The sequence below is a fragment of the Heliangelus exortis genome, chromosome 1 (genome assembly GCF_036169615.1).
Source record: "Heliangelus exortis chromosome 1, bHelExo1.hap1, whole genome shotgun sequence".
In the NCBI taxonomy this organism is placed as follows: Eukaryota; Metazoa; Chordata; class Aves; order Apodiformes; family Trochilidae; genus Heliangelus; species Heliangelus exortis.
Window position 1 is genome coordinate 111,081,807 of NC_092422.1, and position 22,893 is coordinate 111,104,699.

Sequence of the window (22,893 nt, forward strand, 5' to 3'; positions counted from 1 at the left end):
TTGGGGCACATCTAGTAAATACACAGGCAATACAACTGCATGGTGCATGATCCAAAATACCCAAGCACCAGGTTCAAAATCATCATCAGATGAAAGAAAGCATAAACAGCAGAACAAATAGACTTCATTCTTACACAGATCTTCACCAGTCTCTCAGTATTACCATGTTAAATTAATCTTTAGCTCAAACTTGATCTCATCATCATTACTTGTATGACAGAAAGTATCCACCAAAATTTAATTAGCATGTTTATTCAAACACAAGTTACATGAGACCCTTCAAGAAATACACTGCAACTAGGCCTCCACATAGACTTTTTTCACTTATCTTGTCTACAAGACATACTTTGTCAAAACAGCACAGTTAGACTAATGGTTATGGCAAAGAATTGCATGTGATGCAGAAACATTAAGATCAAAGACCATAACAGAGAACATATTACTGCATTACAGCTCAGCACGGATCATTCAGAAAGTGATCAGGAGGACATTTTCTCCAATAGAACACAAGTATACAGCATCATTAGTATGCATTCTGCATTAATACCCATAATTATTAAAAAAACAGAAAAAAAATAACTTCAGATATTACTTGGCTAGCCACTATACCTATAAGGTAAAACCATAAATGGACTAACTCATCTTAGGAGGTGAAAACACATTAAGTCTCTAGAACTGACTAGAGCCCAATTCAGCAAACTACTTATGCATGTGCTTAAGTCTTACTGACACTAGTGAGGCTAACACATATTGAAGTATTATATTTAACACAGAGATATTAGCATGCATCCATAGTTAAGTACATGCTAAATACTTTCACTGAATCAGGATCATATTTCTTAAAACTACCACAGTTATATACACTATAAAAGCTATGATCTTTCCCCCTCCATCTATTGTCCCATCAAAAGAAAACACCTCTACTGGGTATGAGAAAAACTGATACAGTGCTGGAGCAGCATGGCTTTTCATGCTTTAATAACTCCAAAAGCACACACACATCAGTGCTAGGAACTATTGCTCTTAATTCGACACTTTTGTCTTCAGTCTTTCAAAACAGAATTTACCCGACTTGCACCAGTATAGTATTAAAATGCTATATGCAATTTGCAACCTCAAAATCAAGGAACTCATTTCTTCAGTTCATTCCCCAAGCAATCAATAGATTTAGGACTATACAGCTGTACAATAATGCCAGTGACTATATACAATCTCGCACAAGATACTGGAAAGGAAGCTACTAAGTTACATAAATAAATGTTCAACTTAAAAAATATTTCTCTTGCACTTAATATTTAAGTGTTATTAAAAACACAACAACAAACTCTGCAATGTTGACACTTCTCAGCCCCCTCTAAACAAAAAGATTTCCTGTAGAATAGTCCAGAAGTTATCTGCATGGCTGTTGAAATAAAATCAGTCTTGCTGTAGCTATGAAATCCAGGTATCCAGGCAAATGTTCCACATGCCTGGCAGAGTGAAACATTCTTTTTTGCTCAGAGGAATTTGATTGTTGGGTTTGGTTTTTGTTTCTGTTTTCTCTTCTATAACCCACTATATAATAGTGAACAAAACACTTTTGTTTCATAGAAACAACTAACATTTGCCCACACCAGACAAATGGTCTATTTACAGATACATTAGGACTGCCTGACTGACAGTGAGTGTGAGTTGCTGAACTCCAAGAAACATGGAGCTTAAAACGGCGACATTCTCTGCTGAACCGCCTTCCCTTTTAGGATACGTCTTATCTGGAGAAGAGAAAAAGACAAAACTTTAGTATTCATCATCCTGCAGTGAGTCATGATCTTAAAAAACAAAACAAAACAAAAACAAACAACAAAACAAAACCCCAAAACCTAGATCTGCATTCCTCATTTATCTAAGCCAAGGGTCTAAGTTCAGCTGCGCTGGAACTGATCCAATTTTACAGCAGTCAAACCAATTAAAGGTAAGAGAATTACTCAGTTACTTCAGTTATTAGCTTCTTAGATCAAGAATCATCTTTTTCACCATGTATCTGCATAGGCCATAGGAAGAAGGATTTTTCTGCTATTCAGCCTTAAGAACTGCCATTAATAATTATGACAAGAGCAACAAAAGGCATGGTCCCAGGCCACACTGCAAGACAGAAGGGATATTGCCTCCAAGATCTTGCAAGATTACAAAGGGAAGGCCTAGCTTGACAGGAAAAAACTTCTGAGGCAGAAAAAATAAAAACTACAAGTGAAACCTGTGACTTCAGGTCTCTGCATATCCTGCCTGATCCTAGCGTAAGTCCAAAAGACCCCTGAATAAAATGGCTTTTGCTAAACCTTTTCCTTAAAAGCTGCAATTATAAACCTGAAATAAACTTCTGGAGAGGAATACAGCTTTTGTCTAGACAAGGATGGATCGATGCAGAGCAGAGGGTTGGGTGGTTTGGGAGGGTTTTTTGGGTTTTTTTGGTTTTTTACCTGTTCTCCTACAAGGCCATCAGGAACCAGATGAACTGGCTGCTCATTCTCCAAGTTTCTGGCACTTGGATCAGCTCCCTTTCGCATGAGGAGGCGCACAGCATCCAGCTGGCTGACCCGATACTGCAGGCTGGCAGCCACGTGCAGGGCTGTGTTGCCATTGTAAGCCTGGAGAAGACAAAGCAACTCCATGAAGGAAGGAAGCATCGAGTCTCAGGACGTCTGCTGTGCCACACAGCACACATCCTGGATTATATCTGCATTCCAGAAAATCCACTGTACCTTTGCATTAACAAAAGAGAGGCAGTTGGGCAGCTCCAAAAAGAGACGGATGAGCTCCAGGTTCGCTTCTTCTGCTGCCAAGTGTAAAGCTGAGCGACCACTTTTGCGATCCTATCAAAGAAGAAACCATCAGTCCTCTCTACAGGTGCATCCCCTTCTCCAGGGTATGTAGACAAGTAAAACAAAGCAGAGCAACTGTGCTGAACACGTGTATTTGAAGTATAATTCACTGAAAGTCAATCTGAATACATATTTTATTATGAATATTTAACAAACAATGGACCATATCCTATTTGGCAGCAAGATTACAGAGCCAAAATATCACATTATAACCAAGAAATCATCTGGCCCAACACAGACCTAAACTGAACAGGGAAATGTTTTTTAACTTAACTAAGTTCAAGAACAATGTATCATCAGCACCCTATCACTACAGATACCTGAGAGTGCTCTATATTCTCACGTTTAAGACAGAGCCAGCTGCAACCAGTATAGTATTCTTAATACAGACAGTCTCCTCCCTCTTTCCCCATTTGCATTGATAATACCACATTCTGAATAAATGGAATATTCTCTTTCCACTTGGATAAATTCAGCTGTAGGGAAGCTTTCTAATTAGTCTGCTTCCTTTGTAATAAAGCCAAGCTGACCGTGGGAGAAAGGGACATTCTCTCTGGAGTGCACATTCTCTCTGGATCTGGCACTTCACAAAGCCACTGTACTTACCTTTGCTTCAACAGATGCTCCCATTTGTATTAGAGTCTTGATAGTTTCTACAAGGCTCTTGTTTCTCAGTAGAAGCTCCTGGACCTCAGGGGAGTGAGGTGGACGACTGTTTTGCAGTTCATGAAGCACAGCATTATGAGCCAGAACAGCACAGTGCAACGCTGTCAAACCTTAACATAATTAAAAAAACACACAAAAAAACCCCATCATTAACAAACACAATAAAGAAGTATTGACTGGCTAATTTTGAAGGGTGGATAATGGAGCTTCCCTCCCTGTCAAGCTCAGGGAAGGGTTCCACATTTATAAGACACAGTGTTTACTCTTAAATGGCTCTAGATTTGGGTTGTCTATGGCCAGAACAGTTAAGTAGCAACATAATGTAAGCACTTAGCCAGCAGATAATAAAAGCATGAATTTGTGGATCAAATACAACAGCTCTCTAAGTGACAGATACTGGCTTCTGTATCCACCAATGTATCACTGGCACTCCCAAATCTTCAAATCTTTAACAACAGTCTATTAACACCTACACTCTACATGCCAAACAGCAATCACATGCAAGACTGAAGAGGTCCTGATAGGCACAGGCTAACCATGTTTTTATCTGTAACTTCAAATGTAATTGTAAAACCCAACCTGCCAAAGATATAGGTCATTTTATTGCTTCTGAACCCAGGATAATATTCACCATCAGCACTCATAAAACAACATCCAGTAACTCTGTAAATTATAAACTAACTACTCACCATCATAGTTTGTTGCCTCAAGGTCCACATACTGATTGCTTCCCATGGCTCCCTTTTGGATTGCCTACAAAAGTGGGAACAGGAATGCATTTAGGTCTTACCCAAACCACACATCGCTTCCTCAAGTTCATATGCAGTCTTACTGGAAGGAAGTTCCAATAAATAATGGCATTAAGAGGAGACTTAATTGTTCTCATATACTAGATGATTCCACCAAATTACTCTAAAATACTGGTGAGAACCTTAATGTGAAAAACTCAGTCTGATTTGAATCCGTTACTGTAGAGCCCTGCAACAGGCTCACCAGGCTACACAGAAAGATAAGGGGAGAAGTGGGGTTTCCAGACTTTTCCAAGACAAACCCTGACTATAAAACATTATGGACAGGGCAGAGCTACGCCTGTCTGGCTCTTACCTGAAGGACCTGAGCATGCCCCTTCTCAGCACAAACATGCAATGGTGTTCTGCCCCAGCAGTCTGTGGTGTTGACTTGAGCCCCCAAGCTAACCAAGTCCTGCACAATGAGATGCTGATTGGCAGCCACAGCAACCTGGAAAGCACTCTGCAAACATGGAGAAGAAAATTTAAACTATTAGTCACCTGATCTCTAACAGGAAAAAGCAGCTAAAACAAATAAGAGGCCTAGCTACTTGGTATTATTTAAGCAGTGATTATGAATGCCAGGAAGCCAGGACAAATGAAGCAGAGCACATAGTTTTAACAGCTCAAGTTGATTCCAAGAAGCATTAATAGCTCAAGGTTAATATTAGCATGCAGGCTAAGTCTCAGGGTTAATATTAAATAAGCATTTCACCACATCTTCCTCAAGGTTCAGACACAGAGCACTGAGGTACACAAAGCAGGTGCAAAGATTTTTGAGAACCTCACCTGGCCATTGTGCTCTTTAATATCCAGCATGTGCAGAGCTGCCATCTTCCTCGCCAGAACATAAGAGAGAGCTCGTCGGCCCTGGGCAACTGCGATGTGAAGGAAGCTGTGGGAAGGAGGGGAAACACAAGTTACACCACCATACAAACCAGAGCTCCAATCATCACAAAGATCCAAACATAGGGGAGTGGTGGCACGCTGCCAGCTTCAGACCTCCTCTGAGTCACTAAGACGGGAACACAGAAAACTTCTTCAGATGGCAACTTAAATTAGAAGCCTTTTCTCCCCATTGACTGGCTAAAAGTCTAACGATCAGTACATGAAACTGCACGACACAAACACCTTATCTATTCAGCAAGCTGCATTTGTGTTCATCACAGCCCATCAGCAAGACCACTCATTTCATCTCGTTAGGAGAACTACTGCACTCATGAGACAAGCAGTGCTAACGACCAGCTTCTATGACAACCCCAGGCGTGCACCAAAACCTGAACAGAATATATTCCCCAGCCTTCCACATCAGAAACAGAGAGATAAACAGCACTCACGTGTCTCCATCCGAATCTTTTGCAAGGAACTGGTCTTGAGAGATGTTTGCCAGTTTGTTTTCTTCCTGCTCCACTTGCCATTGAAAAAACGACTTGCCCAGCTGCGTTGTGCTTCTGGCAACGTTTTGGTCAGGGAGAGAGACATTCAAATGAGCCAAAGAGATGCTGCGCTCCAGACTACCACAGATGTTATTGGAAAGCAAGCTGAAGTTGGGAGCATGGGGGCTAACATCAGCCTGGGGGTGGGCACTGGTTAGAGGCTGGAGGGGAGCAGAGAGGCCCTCTGAACCTTCAGAGTCATTCAAGAGTGAGGAGAAGCTCTGCGACGGGCAGTACTGCAGTTCGTGGCTCTCAAAGGTATTCTGCTGGTAGCCAGGAGATTGGTCATTGGCAGCAAATGGCCTGTACTCCAGGGAGGGGTCCGAAGGGTAACTCTGTGACAAATCCTGGTTCTGAGACGGAGGGAACTGGTAGTGCTGAGGCGGGTCAAGCACATGCTGGGAGGTGTGATCTTGGAACGCCGGGTACTTCTGGGATGGGGAGAAAGCCTGTGTTCCTGGGCTGTCCTGGTACTGCTCACCAGGTGAGCTGTGACTGGAGACAGTGTGCAACCAGCTAACCTGCACTGTGTTCAGAGAAACAGGGCTTGACTCGTTCTTGATGTTTATAATGTTCTGAAGAAGATCGGAATTGCTGTCATGCTTTGGGTCATTTTTATGCGTCTCCTCCATGTTATCCATAGAAGTCGGTGTCTGGGGTGGTGTCTGTTGGGGGGAGGGGGATGGATGAAAATCAAAACAAGCCCCAGAAAGTTAGAGATGTAATTCTATCCGACAGTTTCTATCACACAAAGCAAACTAAAAAATAAAAGGAATGCAAAAAAATCACTCTAAGCTTACCAGGAGGTGTGGGTGAACGTTAGCTTGGCGTTTGAAAGAAGGTCCATCAGAAACAAGCTCAGAAGCCTTTCTTTTTCCACTGTGACCCAGTATGTTCTTCAGCTCTACCAGAAAAAAATAAATTTAGAATCCATTTGGAAGCTACTTTTAAAATAGACTTTAAAAATCTTATTGCAAGGTATTAAAAAAAAAATGTTTTTTTTTACCTGTGTATGGCTCGTAGTTCACCAATCCTCCTTGTGCCTTTTGAGAAAAATTCAGATTACTCCATTATTATAATGTAATTTCAGAGAAAAAAAAAACATAGAGACTTGCTGCTATAGACTATAGCATAGAGTATTTCTAGTATGTGATTGTCAAACCCTAATTTAATTGCTTTTCATTCAGTTTAGAAAATGGAAAGACCTTCATGGAACTTAAACAAAAAACACCATTTTTCCTAATGGCTTTTAAGCTATCTGTTGCAATACAGCAATATTAAAGAAAACCTAGAGAAAGACATTATCCCTAAAGTCTAGATTTTTATTTTTTATTTTAACGTAAAACAGCCACTTTTTTACTTATTCAGTGCTATGAACTTTTCTATGCAAAAGAATTTTCCTATGACAACTCTTATTTAGGAAGCTCGCCAACAGACACTTAGAAACACTATTCTACGGGAAGACTCCCTTTGATCTTCCCAGAAATTCCTGTATTTCTTTCAATCTTTTCAGACCGGAGGGGTCTGCCTTCACAGAGAGTGCTCCACACGGAGGAGCTCCATAGCATGACAAACAATTCTGAAATTATTCCCCAACTTTGAGGGAATGACCTCATTCAGGCTTAACAGGGAGTTTCTGCAATTTCATAACACAAACATATCTTTATCCAAACTCCCTTTAGAAAATAAAGCTTAGTAGGAACATTTTTAAGTGCCTCCTCCTGCTGTAAATCCTTTCACTGATTTCTTCTTATCTCTGAGCTTCCATTACCTAGCAAAAGGAAAAACACTGACTCCATCCATATCAGATAAAGCAGCAAGTTCATTCCTAGCATTATCGCATGCCTCTTTTTTTTTTTTCTTTGCCATCTTCAGTAACCATAAAAAGGCACTATGTCAGTACAGAAAAAGGCTGGTTACCTTGCCTTCCTCCGTGGTGGGGCCCGAGGACATCTGCTTGCTGCTCCTGAAGTGCAGCAGGAGCTCTTTCACAGAGTTCTTCACACGGACCCCCTGGAAAGGTCCTCGGTGTTGCTTTCCGCCCCCCATGTGTTGCTCAACTGTTAGAAACAGGAAAACAAAACACGAATTTAAGCCGCTGACGCCCTTTTTAACATAAAAAAAACCGTGGAAAGCGACTTAAATCCCCGGCTTAACGGAGAAAAGCCGAGGCAATGCTCCCCGCATCCCCTTCTCCGTCTCACAAGCGCACGGCTCACCTCGTCGCCCCTCCCAGCCCCCAAAACACACACCTGGTGGGATACCCCGTCCCGTCCCGGGCCGCTCCCGAGGCTGGAAACACGCCGGTGTAGGGCAGCTGCCGCCTTTCACCGCTTCAGGGGTTTTTAAGCCCAAAATGAACCCTCCAATGGATTCCCCCCCCGTCGGGGACAGCATGGGAACCGCGGTTCGGTGCCCTCCCCCCGCCTCCCCGCCTCCCACCGCCGAGACCCCCCCTTTCCCTTTCTCCCCCCCAAGGCGCAGTGGGTCGGTACCGCCGCCCCAGCACGCCGTACCTTGCAGCGCGGGGCGGGCACCGCCCCGGGGGTCCCTCCGGCCGCCGCCGCGGCTGCTCACCGAGAGGTCTGAGTCGGAGCCCGGTGAGCCCGGGGCAGAGTGAGCCGGCGAGCAGCTGCCCTCGCTGGAGTGGGGCGAGGCCCCGTAGAAATAGGCGAGGTTAATGGGGCTGCTGAGGGCGCCGCCGTCCCCGCCATCGGGCGCCGCGTCCCGGCTGCTCTCCACGATCATGGCGGTGCCGCGGGGCGGCGGGCGGCGGCGGGAGGCGACGAGCGGCGGAGCGGGAGCGGGCACTGCCAGGGCTGAGCGGGCGACGGTGGCGAGTGGGGGGCGGCAGCACCGGCGGCGGCTCTTATAGCGGCTCCGCCCCCCCCCCTCACACCCCCTCCCCTCCAGAACCGCGCAGCCGGAGCGGGCGGGGCTGCGCTTCCCGTAAGGGCGGTAGGAGGTGGCCGCGCCCGAGGTGGTGCAGGACTCGGGGCCCGTCCCGCCTGGGGTCCCGCCACGCCGCGGAAGCGGGGCAGGGTGAGGAGCAAGGAGGGGCTGGCGGTATCGCCCAGCTCCCCCAGCCCGGGAGCTGAGCAGTGCCGCGGCAGGAGTGGGATTGGGGTGGGATGGGGTTGCGACGATGGGAGTGTTTAATGGGAGATAGAATGGGGCTTTGAGCAACCTGGTCTAGTGAGAGGTGTCCCTGCCCTTGCAGGATGGGTTGGAGCTACGTGATTTTTAAGGTCCCTTCCAACTGAAACCCTTCTACGATTCTCCATCCCATGGAGTTGTGGTGGGATGGGGTTGCGTTTGGGAGGGATGGGCATGATGAGGTAGAACAGGATGCCACCACGCACCCTGTCCTCTTAAGTTGTCCCTGGAAGCCTCCCGCAGCTTTTCCAGCCACTGCTTGCAGTGCACGAATCACCAGTTTTCCACCTTCTTCTGCAGTTGCAGAGGTGGAAGCCATCAGCATCACCCCCAGCCCCCTTGTCACTGCCTGATGCGGGCTCTCACTCCCACACACACCTACCCCTCATCCCAAGCCCGATGGTACAGGATCCTTCACCCTGCTCCTGCCAGGCCTCCGTTCAGAGGATGCGAGCTTGGGAGGACTGGGAATTTTTGGTCATGTGTGCCAAGTGGGCAGCATCCAGAGAGAAGAGGAACGTGAGTGGTTACTCATGACAGATGAGTCATATCTTTTCAACTCTTACCAGAGCGTGTAGCACACAGGGGGCAGACAGGAGTTATTTTGTTTTGAGGTTTGCACCATGCTGTGGTGACAAGACCTCTTGGTTGAGGCCCTCAAGGGAGAAGCTGGTAAGCAATACAACACCGAAACAAAAAGTGGGTGAAACTGTGTGCCTGAGATTACTGTTAAAAACACAGCTGAGTTATTACCAATATTCGCAGAGGAGACGTTTCAGATTTCTACTTTTGAAGAGAGTATTTCTGCTTTCTTTGTTTCCACAGAGGTCACCGTCTTGTAAAATACAACTGTGTATTTTTTTTTGTGTGCAGGGTTGCACCTAGGAATTTTTTAGAACTACTGTTGCCCAAAAAAACCCACGTAGTAAAACAACACGGTATTTCTAAAGTGTAATATGCAAATTGGAGTTCTATAATTTACATTCTTATACCTGTTTTAATTGCGTTAAAAAACATGGGACAGGTGCAACATGAAATTATATTAACCAGCCCATGAGGAGGGAGGAGGGAATTACTTTATATTATTCAAATATTTCTTCCACTGTCAAGTGAAGGAAGGGTTTCACTGGAAATTAAGCTAGGCAGTTTTCTATTCCAGAGTCTACTGCTTTATGCCATATATTGAATTTATGCCGTCACAGTAAAATTCACAAATGTAACCCATGAAATGAAATCAGATGCCAAGCAGTGCCAGAAATAGCACAGTGTAATACAGGTGAAAACTCACTTGCTTCCTAATCAGCAGCTACCCCCCAAGCTCACCTTCTCCCTCATTTAACAAATCTCTTCATGCAAGTGAGAATTTGTAAGATGAGGCCGTATGTTTTAAGGAGGTGGTTCTCTCTTCAGAACTTAGATCTCACTTACAATGCCTTAGGTAGACACTTTTAGGAATTTCCCTGTTGAAAAGCACTCCTTTAGCCCCTGTATGATCTTTACACCCTCAGTGGCTGCTGGGAAGGCACAAAACCCAGCTTTCAGAATGCAGATCCCACTGAGCAGCCGTTGCTGTCATATTGCTGCCAGGTAGCCAGGAAAGTGAGTAGTAATAAGCTAACCAGGAATGTCTCCAACTGCAGCAGAAAATGGGTCCTGTCCTAACAAGCAAATTGTAACGTGAATCTGAGAGCCTATGGCCCACAAAAATAGATTTGGTACCGTAGTGTCGCAATTCCCTGAAAAATGTCAAGATTAATAGTAGGTCTCAAAGCAGAAAGGGATTTTCTCATTATAGTCATACTGTGTTGAAGAAGGTCACTTAACCACACATAGGCAGGGACAGACAGCGCCTTTATCCTTGATTTTCACTAATGATTTCAGGATGGATTTAACTGAAGATTAGTCTCTGTGTATGAGTGAGAACTATTCTATAAAACAATTTAACAGGATATTTGTCTTAAGGAGGGTGTGGAATTACTTTTTCTCTTTTATTCCGAAGTTTCTGCTCTACTGAAGGCTGAATTGCTGACTTGGTCTCGTTTTACCAAGCAAAATCCACTTTGGGCAGCACTCTGATACCTAAACTCATACTTGTTTAATCAACAACATCTTATTTATCAGGTCTTCTGGCATAAATCTGCTCCCAGTCAAAGCAGATTAAGACAAGTCTAACTCCACTGAGCTGTGGAACAAAAGGCTCTTTCAAAAATACACACACCCATGGGTTGCACAAGATGAGCTGGCTCCCAGCAGCCTTGTACTCTCAAAGTGCTTCCATGCAAGTTACTGGTAAATTATTGCCACATCTACAAATCGTAATTATTAATGCCGCAGACCTTGAGCATTTGTTTTTTGGCTCAAACACTACGTAACATCTGTGGTGACCCAAACCCTCTGAGGCGTCTTCAGCCCAAGAAAGTTCCTCCTGGGCAGGGTGGTGACCAAAAGAGCTTGTCACCTCTTCTCCTGACAGAAAACCTGGCGCAGCCTGTACAGACCAGCAACAAACTGGGGAGAAGAGGAGTCAGCTGGGGAGGCATTGCAGGGCCGTGGTATCCAGCTGGTTTCGTTTTGCTTTGACTGGGCTGTAACGCAGCACAACCCATCAGCCTCCCTAGCAGGACAAGCCTACGAGGTAGCAGGGTAAAGGATGCCTCAAGCTCCCTCCCAGCGCTGCCCTTCCAGGTTTTTATTGCACCACCTCTATTTCCTGGGATGTGTCAATAATGCCAACTAGCGGCCAGTATTGGCAACACTTTTGCACCTGGATTATATGGGATGTGCTTAGTTTGGTGTCTCAGACAACTGCAAAAATTTAAAAAAAAAAAATTAAAAAAAAAATCATATGTTTCTTAAAACTCTTTCTCCTCCCCTCACTCCTGAACACAGCTGGGATAAGTAGCATGGAATTCAAGCTAATCAGTCTCGGTTTAAGTTACACTGATACACTTGATTACTAAACCAGCTTTAATTGCTGTCTTTGAGTGTGCAGGTTGAGCTATTTTGAAGGGATCTGAAAATTCAATGAAGAATAAAACAAAATCTTGTTGTCTTGAAGCTTGCAGGTGCTGGGCAAGGGTCACACTGCAAAAGCCAGAAAGTTTGAAAGCCAGGACCTTGGGCTCTCACTATCGACTGAGCATCTCAGCTAATCACAGTCATGTGTCTTCTTTTTGCTGCCCTGTTCAGAGCCAGACCCAAGAAAAGATGCAGTGTGATGAGCTCCCTCTGCCTGAGGTCTCCAGTAATTATTACCTCATTACACAGAAACAGCTAAGCCACTGGCCTGAGTCAAACCAAAAACAAGATGCCTGCTCAGTGTTTGGGGTTTTTTTCCCATTAAAAGAGGCTTCTATGTTTTCTACACCCTTTTCAATTGTAACCATGAGACTTTCTCTCATATCTGGGCCCTCTTACTGGGAGCAGCATTTCAGTAACAACAGCACAAATTCAGACAGAGGGAGAAATTCTGCCTCCCATCTTTGAGCCATTCTGATGTATTCTTTCTCACATAAGGTTTGCCACCCAAGCTGCAGCAGCATGGGCCAGGGGAATGCTGGGCTGTCCTGTGGAGTGGCAGCAAGGCAGCTGAAAGGAAACCTCCAGCAGAACTGCCTGTGATCAGCCCAGCAAAGCCCACACTTAGCATAAGGGACAAGGGGGATAACAGGAAGACAAGCTTGAGGGCTGAGCTCGGAAAAATCTGGGCTGCAAAGTGTGAGCTTGCAAAGACATCCTATATGCCACCCCCTATAGCTTCATGTGTAAGTGATCCCTGCCAATCTAATCCCTGATGTAACTAGTGTCTGCCTCTGTATGGTCAAATGATGTGGCCCCACAGTTGACCCTCACATCCTGGTTCCAGGATTGATAACAATGTTATCAGTTCTGGGATTTTTGGTGAGAGAAACTAGCCCCTTGGGTGAAGAATGAGCATGGTTTGCTCCAGGGATGCTCCCTAGAGGCATTGTGAGCAAGACTGCCAGTCGTCTCCCTCTGTGCTAACTTACTCTCCAAAAAGCATCCTACTTCTTCTTTTCTTTCATAAAATTCCCTTGAAGTTGTAACTCCAAGTCACACACACAACAGATGACTAAAAAACAAAACAAACAAAAAAAACCCCAAAAAACAAACAAACAAAAAACAACAAAAAAAACCCCAAACAGATGTGTTCTCAGTAGGCCATATGGGGCTCAGAAGAGACTAAAGCTGAGAAAGGGTTGTTAATCTCTATGGATATGGCTGGTGTGCTATAAGGAAAGGGCTACCATTTATAGCATCAGTGTGTCTTCACTGCTTGGTCCCTAGGGCACATGCTGGGGTGAATGCTTTAGAAGATGAAGGTTTTAAAATAAAATATATAAATAAATTAAACACAGAAAGTGAAGCTTTGCCTCCTTTGTAGAGTAGCATACTGTCACTGTGCCAGGCATGCTGTCCCTCCTAACTGCAAGTAAGGAGGGTGGCAGAGCCCACAGTTCTGCAGCTATGGAAGCAGAATAAACATCTCTCTTCCATCTGTCTCTAAGCAGCAGCCTGGGGCAAGGGTCAGCCTCTGGGTAAAGGTGGCAAAGAACAAACTACCAGTAGCAAGAACTTCATTTTGCAACACATTTCCGGAGCAGCAGCATCTCTGTGATATTTCTCAAACTGACAATAAAAATGAAAATTTACAACTTAGTTGATTAATGCCATTTGCTGTATGGATGTCAAATGCTCCTTGTTCTCCAATAGGAGTAATTGGGCTCCTGATGCAGACTGTGATTCAAGGTGTGCGAACACCTCTGCCACACCTCCATAACCTTTCCACACAGCACACGAGCCCCAGGTCATCCAGCAAAATGCTCAGTCTGCTTTTAGATTGGCACTAAGAAAACCAGAGGTAAAAGCTCAGTAACCGTTCCCCTCCTAGAGACTGCTCAGGATCAATACCTGTGTTTGCTTCAATGCTTCAGGAGAGCACATGTCAGCAGGCTGGAAATGGTCCATGACACAGTTGTGCTCTAAAAACAAGTACAGAGGAGTCAGTGTTTCTTCCCTCTTAGCTATGCTTGTATTGCTACATTCTTCCCAGACTTTGGTTTCCGAGACTGATGTTCTGGGATTAACCTGAACTTCAAAAAGAGGCATGTATAATTCTTCATATTAAAGGAAAGCTCAGACTATTTATTTAACATACATCTTTTGGGGCTTCCTCCTTTGATCCAACAAAATCTCAAAATTCTTCTTTTTTCCTCTCAGGTTGTTTGATATTAAAAAAAAAAAAATTTAAAAATAAATTAAAAAAACAAAAGTAGATCCTAAGTAAATTCCTAAGCAGGTCCTTTACATACACACCGTGTATATAAAGCAGCTGAAATCAGTACACAGGGAAAGAAACCCCAAACCCAGCAGGTGTTACAAAGCTGACTAAGTGGATGTGATTTCTGTACAAGTTTACCTGTACTTACACCTTGTTTTTGTGGACATTCCACATACTCAGTCCCTGGTTAGTCATGTTTTCTCATAAGCATAGATATCTCATTAGTTCATTGGTGCTGTGCAGAAGGAACACAGCTAAGAAATACAGGCAGCACTGATGTCACAGTGGATAAACAAGGAGCAGGAGGCCATTTCCCCATAGCAAGGGGCAATGTCACATGTCACCTGTGAAGGATACTCTGTGTACAGAGATGAGGTAAATGGTGTGTGCTCTTTTGTCAAAATAGTTTTCATGTTAGAATATTCCAGTTTAGAAAGGGAGGTAGCACAGTTTCTCAGTGCTGTTGCAGAGTCTCAGTGGAGGCTTTAAAGGGGTAAGCAGCAGTTTCCCTTGAGACTCATGCTGAAGACATTTTTCCTCCTAACTCAGGCAAATAAACCTGGGACAAAATCTATCATTCTGAAACTATATACATGCAGTTTTCTTCTGTCAGATACCGCTGCGCTCTAGGAGACTTCTGTCTCTGTCTTCCTACCTTCCACAAACAAGAACCACATCAGCCACCTATAAAAAAAACCAAAACACTTTCTGACAGAGACTGCAGAGCTGTCCCAATGCAGCACCACTACTCAACTTTCTAGTACAGGGATAAGAGGAAAAACTTCTTTATCACAGTCAAACTAACTGAGAAAAATAAGATTTTTTCAAACTGCAATCTACCCGAGACTCTGCTTTCCTAGTCTTCCTAGTTGACAAGTAGTAATGGGCAACCTATTCAAGGTAAAGGTTGCCACAAACCCAGGCTTCCCAAAGCTGTGTTTTCCACTCAAAAACATTGTCCAGGAAGATTTTGAAAATTTAGCCACTTCCTGAACATGGCAAACCATTCATATCTACTGGACAGCAGATCTAACTGGGCTGACCAGTCCACAGATCCCATGCATAGCATCAGCACCCATGCAGATCATCTGTGCTGTTGTTGCATGGCAGGATCAACACCTGCAGGAAGCCTCATCACTGATTTGCACAATCCTACACAGCCTGTGAGCACACCATCACCTCAAGGGTGCAGGCTGGCATGCAGGAAAGTCCAGGCAGAAACAAGACAGCCGTAGTAAAGGACACTCGTACCATGTGAACATTGCAAAGATCATTGTAGCAAATGCCCCCATCTCACATCTTGATTTTATCTCACTGTCTTTTCCAGTTTATAGAGCCTAACTGCCTTCATTTTAGGCTTCCAGTCACTAGAAAAATCTCAGCTTTCAAAACCCATGACTGGCTGACCTTAGGAAAGTCCTGAAATTCATCTATAGAGCTGTTCACCATTAGTCAGGAAAAAAAAAACAAACCCAAAACACATTAATATACAGGAAATTTTCTCATATAAAAAAGCACCTAAACCAAGGCAGCCAAAGAATTTTATTGTGGTAGGGAAAATGGTGGGCTGATTCCAAGCAGCTGTACAGAAATTTTCCTGGTTATAAACTGCATATACTAGGGCAGGTTTTACCTTCAGTTAAACGTGTGCTGGGATGACAGGGACAACATCGCCCTGTCTATGGGTCAGACTTTGCCACCACATAAGTCTCAGCCACAAATGTCTCATGTCTACCTAAAGAGTATTAACAGAAATGGAAAGGAGACCAATACTGAGCTCAGCTCAGCCAGTTGCTACGCGCTGAGAAGGAAATCCACGACAGTAATGACAAATTTACAGTAACATGTAAATCTTGCACGAGTTAGCATAAAACATCAAGAAAGCTGGAAATAAACCCTTTGATTTGGTGGGGCACAGTGCAAAGCTCTGTTCCCAGGCGTTGGCTCCCTCCTCCAGTTCTCAGCTGGGAAAAGACAGCGACCAAAGGCAGACGTATCCTGTCCGACAGGACGCTGCTCTTCAGAGAAGCTAGCCCATGGATGTTTTAAGTTTCCTTTTAATTTCCTGCCAATTTCTTAAGAAGAAAGCAAGAGTAAAGGCAGGTCTTGCTTCTACCTTGCACGTTCTGTCTCAGGAGGAGCTTGTGACTGGGAACACGGAAAAAATCATAGCAGGAGTTTCTCAGTGGCACTGTCAGGACTGAGTTCTGCTGCCCCTGAAAGCCCTCAGGCCACTCATGCTTCTGCAGAGGGCAGAGCCAAAGGGAGGGATGTGACTGTGCCTCCTACCCTACTCTTCCAGGCAGCCTAGGGTCGGCAAGGGAAGCTTCCCTGTGCCCAGGAAGCTTTCCAGTGCTCTGGATGATAATGATAATATCCCAAGCACTGCCTCCGGGGCAGTGGCAGGGCAGGGTGCAGGGCTGAGGTTGCTCAGCTGCCCCAGGCAGCCCAGGACTCTGCTGGAGCTCGGCCCTGGGGGCAGAGGGCATTTCCTCCCCACACACCCCTTCCTCCTATCCACTGCCATTAAATCCAATGGGAAACACGTGGCTTGCTCTAACAGAAGTCAATAAGAAGTCTAACTAGCCCAAAATAAATCACTTGCCTCAGGAGCTTCTGTTGTGTTTGGAGCAGAAATATGGGGCAGAAATGTCCCTAGGTGACATTTGTCCCTGACCAAAGGTCACCCACTCTGGCTGAGGAAGAGCCCAGGGTATCACCCTTTTGCTGCTCCCTGTGTGCCCCCAGGCAAGTCACGATTTCCCAGATGAAAATACCTGGCTTTCACCTAAAGTACTTTGCAAGTTGTCCATCCACAAGTCTCTGATGACACCGTTGTTCAAACACGATCCAAGATATTGATGATCTAAAAATCCAGAGCGTATTTCAGTCTCCACAAGAAGCTGAGTGCTGAGCTGCCTTCCCTGCTTACCAACTACAGGCACGGGTAATGAACTGGGGTGCTGCATAATCAACCTCGTGTGGTAAGCCAGAGAAACCCTCATCAGGTGATGAAAAGAAGTTTTATGGTTTGGTTCACTAAACCCCTTAGCATAACAAATTTAGAGTGAAGTTTAAGTTCATTAAACTTACTTCTTTTCATTCCCACAGATCTTTTTGCTAAATTACAAGAAAGTAGGAGTAAATTTCTGTTTTCATATATGTTTCACTGTGTTGTCTCATGCTGCACCGTGACAGTTTGCTCCTGTCCTGTGGAAGCTAGTAGTCTTCTATGCTAAGAATGCAATTCCCAAATTACTGATGAGCTGCTGGGAAAGAAACTGTAATCAGGATTACACAAAACATCTGCTTCCACAAACAATGTCACTTCCATTCAGTGCACTCAAAGCTTAGCTTCCCACCCATACAAACTCTGGAAAGCTACTGCATCTTCCCCTGAAAAAAGAACATTGTTTCAGAGAGAATTGCCCCAAACAGCTAAGCAATTTAGGGATATTTTGTCCCTAGACCCACTGTGGGCTATCAAAAAGCCCACCATTCATTGTGGTTTCTTCACCTGTGGTTATTAATTGTTTTATCTTCCCAAGAGCCAGCCATTCTTCCATACCTGACCCCAAAACACACACACAATTATATCATAAGCCACTTGCAAGGCTATTAGAACTAAAAAAAAATGAGAAAATTATATTTCAAGTTTTAAACAATAAAGCAAATAAAATCATAATAGTGTACCTGCATGTCAGAGGAGTGAAGTCAGAATTAGATCTATGGAAAGCAAGCCAGGTCTTTGCACCACACTTGGTAACTGATCACCCCTTATGGCCTCATCTTAGCGAATGATTGAAAAGTTCCTCTGAGGTTTAATAATATGAAAAAGAGAAGCAGCAGGAAGGAAACTTTTTTTCTCCCCCCCTCCGCCCCCCTCACTGAAGTCCCGCTTACTCTGGCTTTCTGGTCACAGGAGGAAAGAAAAAAAAAAAAAATAAAAGACACCCTAACAACTCCCCCATCCATCCCCCCCAAGTTTATTACAGCTCTAGAGTCTGAATAACCATGTGGCTCTTTTTGTTGCATTGGGTCACACACCACTTATCTTTCAACCCTAGTTAACCGGAGGGGGATGTTGTGACATGCGAGAGGAAGCAGCAGGGTGGAGGAGGAGGGTGGTGTGAGCATGGTTCCTTGGACTTTTTCTGTGTGGTGGAATTTCCCAGGCGGGGTAAGCCCTGGCGGGGACATTCCCCTGCCAAAGAGGCTGGCAGGAAACCCCGAGCTGGCGTAATGCCGCCAAAAAAGGGTCTGAAAGACTCTGATGTGAGTTTCGTGGCAAGAACAATGAAAAGGGGCTGTACAACAAGGGCAAACAGAAAACTGCTGTGTACCACATTGTGTGGTTTCTTTCCTGACAGGGTCAGAGTCTCCCTCTTGCCCACCTTGTGCCTGCACAAGCAGTCAAGCTGTGTTTTTATGCCTTGGCACTACAGGGTAACCCAAGCAAGCATAGCAGTACCATAGGAAGTAAGAGAAGTGCAATGTCCCACAGATGATAAAACAGCTCCAGCCTCTGGGAGGAGAAGCAGGACAAACACTGCTCCTTGGCAACCACCTGGATTTCAGTGGGATTTGGCCTCAGAAAGAAGGGAATGATTTCCATGAAGGCTAGAGTCACTTAGGCTGACATTTTCATACAGCCAAAAGACCAAATAAAATGGGGAGTAGCTGTAAAAAAAAAGAGAAAAGAAAAAAAAAATTACTCTCCTTTGTCAGAGATGTAAAACAGTCACCTGCCTCAGTAGATACAATAACCTTCAACATGGAAGAAGTTTCCAACACTTCCCTAAGAGGAGAATAGGTCTACCTGAATCATACTTCCTTTTCTTCTCCTTTCAGCAGCGGCATGTGTCAGGATCACCACACTTACCAAACATGGCGAAAAAGGGCAAGACAGGACAGCCAAATCTTCCCAGAGCAAACAACCCCCATGGCCTTAGTGCCTTTTGTTACCCTTTCCCAAGTGCAGTTGACACTTGGTTCCCAGCAGCTGACACCAACAAGGCAGTGCACTGAACCCCTTACTCCCTGACTCATTGCAACCCCACTGCCTCCTGCACTGGAACATGGATATTAAAAACAAGCAAACAAACAAACCAGGCCCTCAGACTTTACCCCCAGCCTCGCCTTGCTTCAGCAAGCTGCAGGAGGGAGGTAGGAGAGAACATCTTCTTTCCAAAGGTGATCATTTTGAAACCTTCCCCCTGCGGGCAGGAAATGGTGTGTGGGCTCCACCTTCCTGTTCGCAGCTGTATTATATCACTGGAACATGTGCAACTGATAATCTTGATGGGCTTGGTACTTTTCTTTGAAATAAGGGTGGTTTGTTCCAGCTGGGGCTGGTTTTTGATTGTTTGCTAGTCAAAGGCCTGTTGTGCCCTCACTTACGTCTAAGGCAGAGCAGGGCAGTGCCCAACCAGACTTTTTCCCTGCTCTCTTTACAGCAACCTCCCAGCAAAGCCACAAGGGACTTGAGAGGCATCTGGGTTCCTTTATGAGGTGCCAGGAGCTCCCTTTGCAGAGAGGGGAGGCTGCAGCCCCAGAGGGTCACAAATGGCCCAATATCAAGAGCAGTAGGAGCAACACCTGGAGCAACCCTGGGCTTATCTGGCTTCTCCAGCCCTGTCTCCTCTGGTGTTCCTGTCTCTTGATTCAAAGCAGCTCAGGTGTTTTAGCTCCAGGAGCCACGGGAGACACTTGTTATCTGCTGTGAGTGCACTGGATGTGACAAGAAAGAAACTGGGGCACAGAAGGGCAGAGTGACAGCACCACAGCCAAGCAGCTGACATGAGGCAGGGCAGGATGATAAGGAGTTCAGACAGAAATCAAAGTACCTACTTGTAGAATATCTGTTGCACAAAAGAATGGTGACAACAGGAAGAAAGTTGTTGATTTAGAGAACCTCAGTTTCAAACAGCAGATGTGAGATAGTTGGAACTGGAAGATACAAATATATTGGACACATTTTACAACAACATAAAATAATGGCAATATCTGTTTGTTACTGGAGCTCATGAATTTTTTTTCATTGGATTTTTAAGGCAGTATCTTTTTTCCATAAAGTATCCTTTTTTCTACTTTTCCTTATCAAAGGCAAAAGCAAGACATAGCATAAGTAAATAATAAGAATACAAATACACAGGGCAAAATGTTAAAGGTGGAGAAGAAAACAAAATAAACCGTTAAAGGGAAGAAACAGCTAAAGACAGAAATATCTGTCTTGCTAGCAGCAAGGGACAATTCCCTGAGAGAAGCTGATTCAGGCAGACAAAGAGGGCAGGCGGGACTGGAAAGCATGACTCATCAGTCCAGGGAAAACCGGAGGGTAGGAGTGAGTGGAAAGAATTAGGCTTAGGATGGCAAGGAGCAAAAAACCCATGATTTTTCATGGTTCTTTTACTGCAAATACTTTTGCTGTGCCTCTCACCTGTGGGACTCCCAGTGGGCACATCCCACCTGGAAGAACTTGAGTGAGATCCTTCCAAACTGCCATGCCACAGCTGAGCAAGACTGCTTGTCACATAACTACTCCCAAACACTGAATATAACTTGCAGTGGAGATATCTAGTGAAAAGCAAGAGCCCTATATCAAACTGAACTAAAAATAACAGGTTAATACACAGGCCCCATGCATGAGGACAGCAGGTGAAAAAGCACATCTCTTTTCAGAGCAAGGAAGGGAGGGAATAACAAGCTGAAGTGCTGGACAGAATTTTTAATGGGTGGTTGGTGCCAGGGGTTACTGACTGCCATAGCATGGTCTTGCTGCCAGACAGCAGAGTCTGCTAAACTTTCCATGCTGCAGAAAGAAGTGACTTGAGATGGACTGCTGTGGACAGCTTATTCCTCTGGATCCCTTTCTGACATAGGAAAAAATTAACCATATTTAAGGTAACATTTAGAGTGAAAAAAAAATCACCCTCTGAAGGTGAGTCTTCAGCCAGTGCATCAGTATCTATGTCATCAACTGTATTTCGTTCTAAAATGTACTCCAAGTAAAAGAGTTTCATCCAGTGGTGTTCATACCATTTGTTTTCAAAATGCAACTACCCAGGAGTCAGAAAACAAACCACCACCAAGACTATTACATTGTGGCTTATGTTTTTTCATTTGAGTCACATCCCCGGCTCTTTTGCAGTGCCTCAAAGCCCTCTACTGGCCACGTTCATTAAGGATTCACTAATCCATGAAGCCCACAGCCCCTGACACAGGCAGGATGTGGATGAGGGCATGTGGCACTTTCACTTGGGTTTAGGGATGTGCTCACTCTGTGTCTGGGGTCACTTAGGGATGTCGCTCACTCTTCATCCTCTAGCGTCCTCCCACAAATCCTCATTTCCCTTCCAGGCACAGAAGCTTCTGTGCAATTCACTGTGACAGACTGGCAGAGCAGACCTGCTTATTTCACTGCAAAAAGGGTTATGGAATATGCCCACAAGGGGCTAGTAACACCAACAGGGGAGGAGGAAACAGTAATTTGGACAGGATTTTAGAGTCACTGTGAGGAAACAGTAATTTGGACAGGATTTTAGAGTCACTGCCCAGCTATGAGCTGGGCTGCCTTATGTGAAAGTTTAGATCTGAGTGACAAGTACCACATGAATTAACATGAATCAAAGATTCAGGGAGATAATAAAACATTTCCTCAATTTTGGTCCTGTATTCTTAGTAAGACAGCTAATGCTGGAACGCCTTGCTAAAGGGGCATGCAGTGCTAAATCATGGATGGGCACATGAAGCCCCACTCCAACTGGATCAGAAACCATGCAGACTTGGCTCTTGGCCAGTCCCAGTGAGCCTCCTGTCCCCCTGTCTGGCAATGCAAGGCTCAAGCCCCTTCCCTGCCAAGTACCTGTGCCATCTGAGGCAAGTTACTTGCCTTCTCTGTCACCACAGGCTCTGAACACCACACGTCAGAAACCTGCCTGTGTGCTCACTCCTCCTTGTTCTGGTTATAAAGGCTTGGGGTTTGTCTTAATTTGTTCCTCACCTGTGTTATCTGTCACATCTACAAGCACATGAAAATCCCAAGATACATTGATCCAAACAGCTGTAAGCAGAAAGTCTGGAACAGTATCTAACACAAGATTACTAGGACACTGCTGTTAAGAAAAGAGTAGAGGAAGAGGTGGGTGAAGAAGAACTGTTCCTTTTTTTACATAGTTGGAGAAAATATGTGTATGCATATTTCAGTGTGCTGTATCAGAAGAGTGACTCCATCTCCTTTTGGAAACCTCCATGATGATTAAATCCCCAATTTTCTTCCTCTCCCTGGTGTCACAGAACACACTGTGTTCTTTGCATGCTGTCCTTCCTTCAACTCCATCCTACCCTTTTCCTTCCCTTTTTTTCCTTACCCCTCACTCTCATTTCCCGTTAAGCATGCCAGGGGCCTGTTCTCACACCACACCAAAAAGCAGCTCACGCTTTACAGAGCGTCTCCTCCATTTTTGACTGCGTAAGGCTGACGTAGGTGGGACATAACTACAGTTTCCAGAGCAAACTGCTGGCAGAGGTACTTTGCCCTGCTACCTGGTGTGTCTGCCAGTTGGCGGTGGCAAGATTGGGATGAGGCACGAAGTCAGCACCCTAAATAAAACCACTGGCCTACCCTACCTCCTTCAGTGGTCACCACTGAATGAGGGGGAAGAGAAGGAAGGGAAAAAAACCAAAAC

At 44.8% G+C, this 22,893-nt stretch overlaps 1 protein-coding gene and 2 long non-coding RNA genes across 4 annotated transcripts; 1 reads left to right on the plus strand and 2 right to left on the minus strand.

Moving 5' to 3' along the window:
- Nucleotides 1-236: 236 nt before the first annotated feature.
- Nucleotides 237-8,623, minus strand: NFKBIZ (NFKB inhibitor zeta). 2 transcript variants are annotated; one of them, XM_071758084.1, is made up of 12 exons: nt 8,265-8,623; nt 7,669-7,808; nt 6,755-6,791; nt 6,549-6,652; nt 5,650-6,413; nt 5,102-5,207; nt 4,629-4,775; nt 4,214-4,277; nt 3,465-3,634; nt 2,739-2,849; nt 2,457-2,624; nt 237-1,751 (listed from the first exon to the last, which is right to left on the minus strand). In XM_071758084.1, the coding sequence occupies exons 1-12, from the start codon at nt 8,494-8,496 to the stop codon at nt 1,698-1,700; spliced, it is 2,097 nt and encodes a 698-aa protein (XP_071614185.1). In that variant the 5' UTR covers nt 8,497-8,623; the 3' UTR covers nt 237-1,697. The 2 variants fall into 2 exon arrangements, with proteins under 2 accessions (XP_071614185.1, XP_071614191.1); XM_071758090.1 differs by having other exon boundaries at nt 8,326-8,445.
- An 86-nt stretch (nt 8,624-8,709) lies between these two features.
- LOC139802691 (uncharacterized) lies at nt 8,710-13,028 on the plus strand. The gene is made up of 3 exons (XR_011728748.1): nt 8,710-8,790; nt 9,519-9,576; nt 11,378-13,028. It is a non-coding gene; the product is annotated as an uncharacterized lncRNA (long non-coding RNA).
- A 5,454-nt stretch (nt 13,029-18,482) lies between these two features.
- Nucleotides 18,483-19,507, minus strand: LOC139795315 (uncharacterized). The gene is made up of 2 exons (XR_011725452.1): nt 19,334-19,507; nt 18,483-18,886 (listed from the first exon to the last, which is right to left on the minus strand). It is a non-coding gene; the product is annotated as an uncharacterized lncRNA (long non-coding RNA).
- Between the last annotated feature and the right edge of the window lie 3,386 nt (nt 19,508-22,893).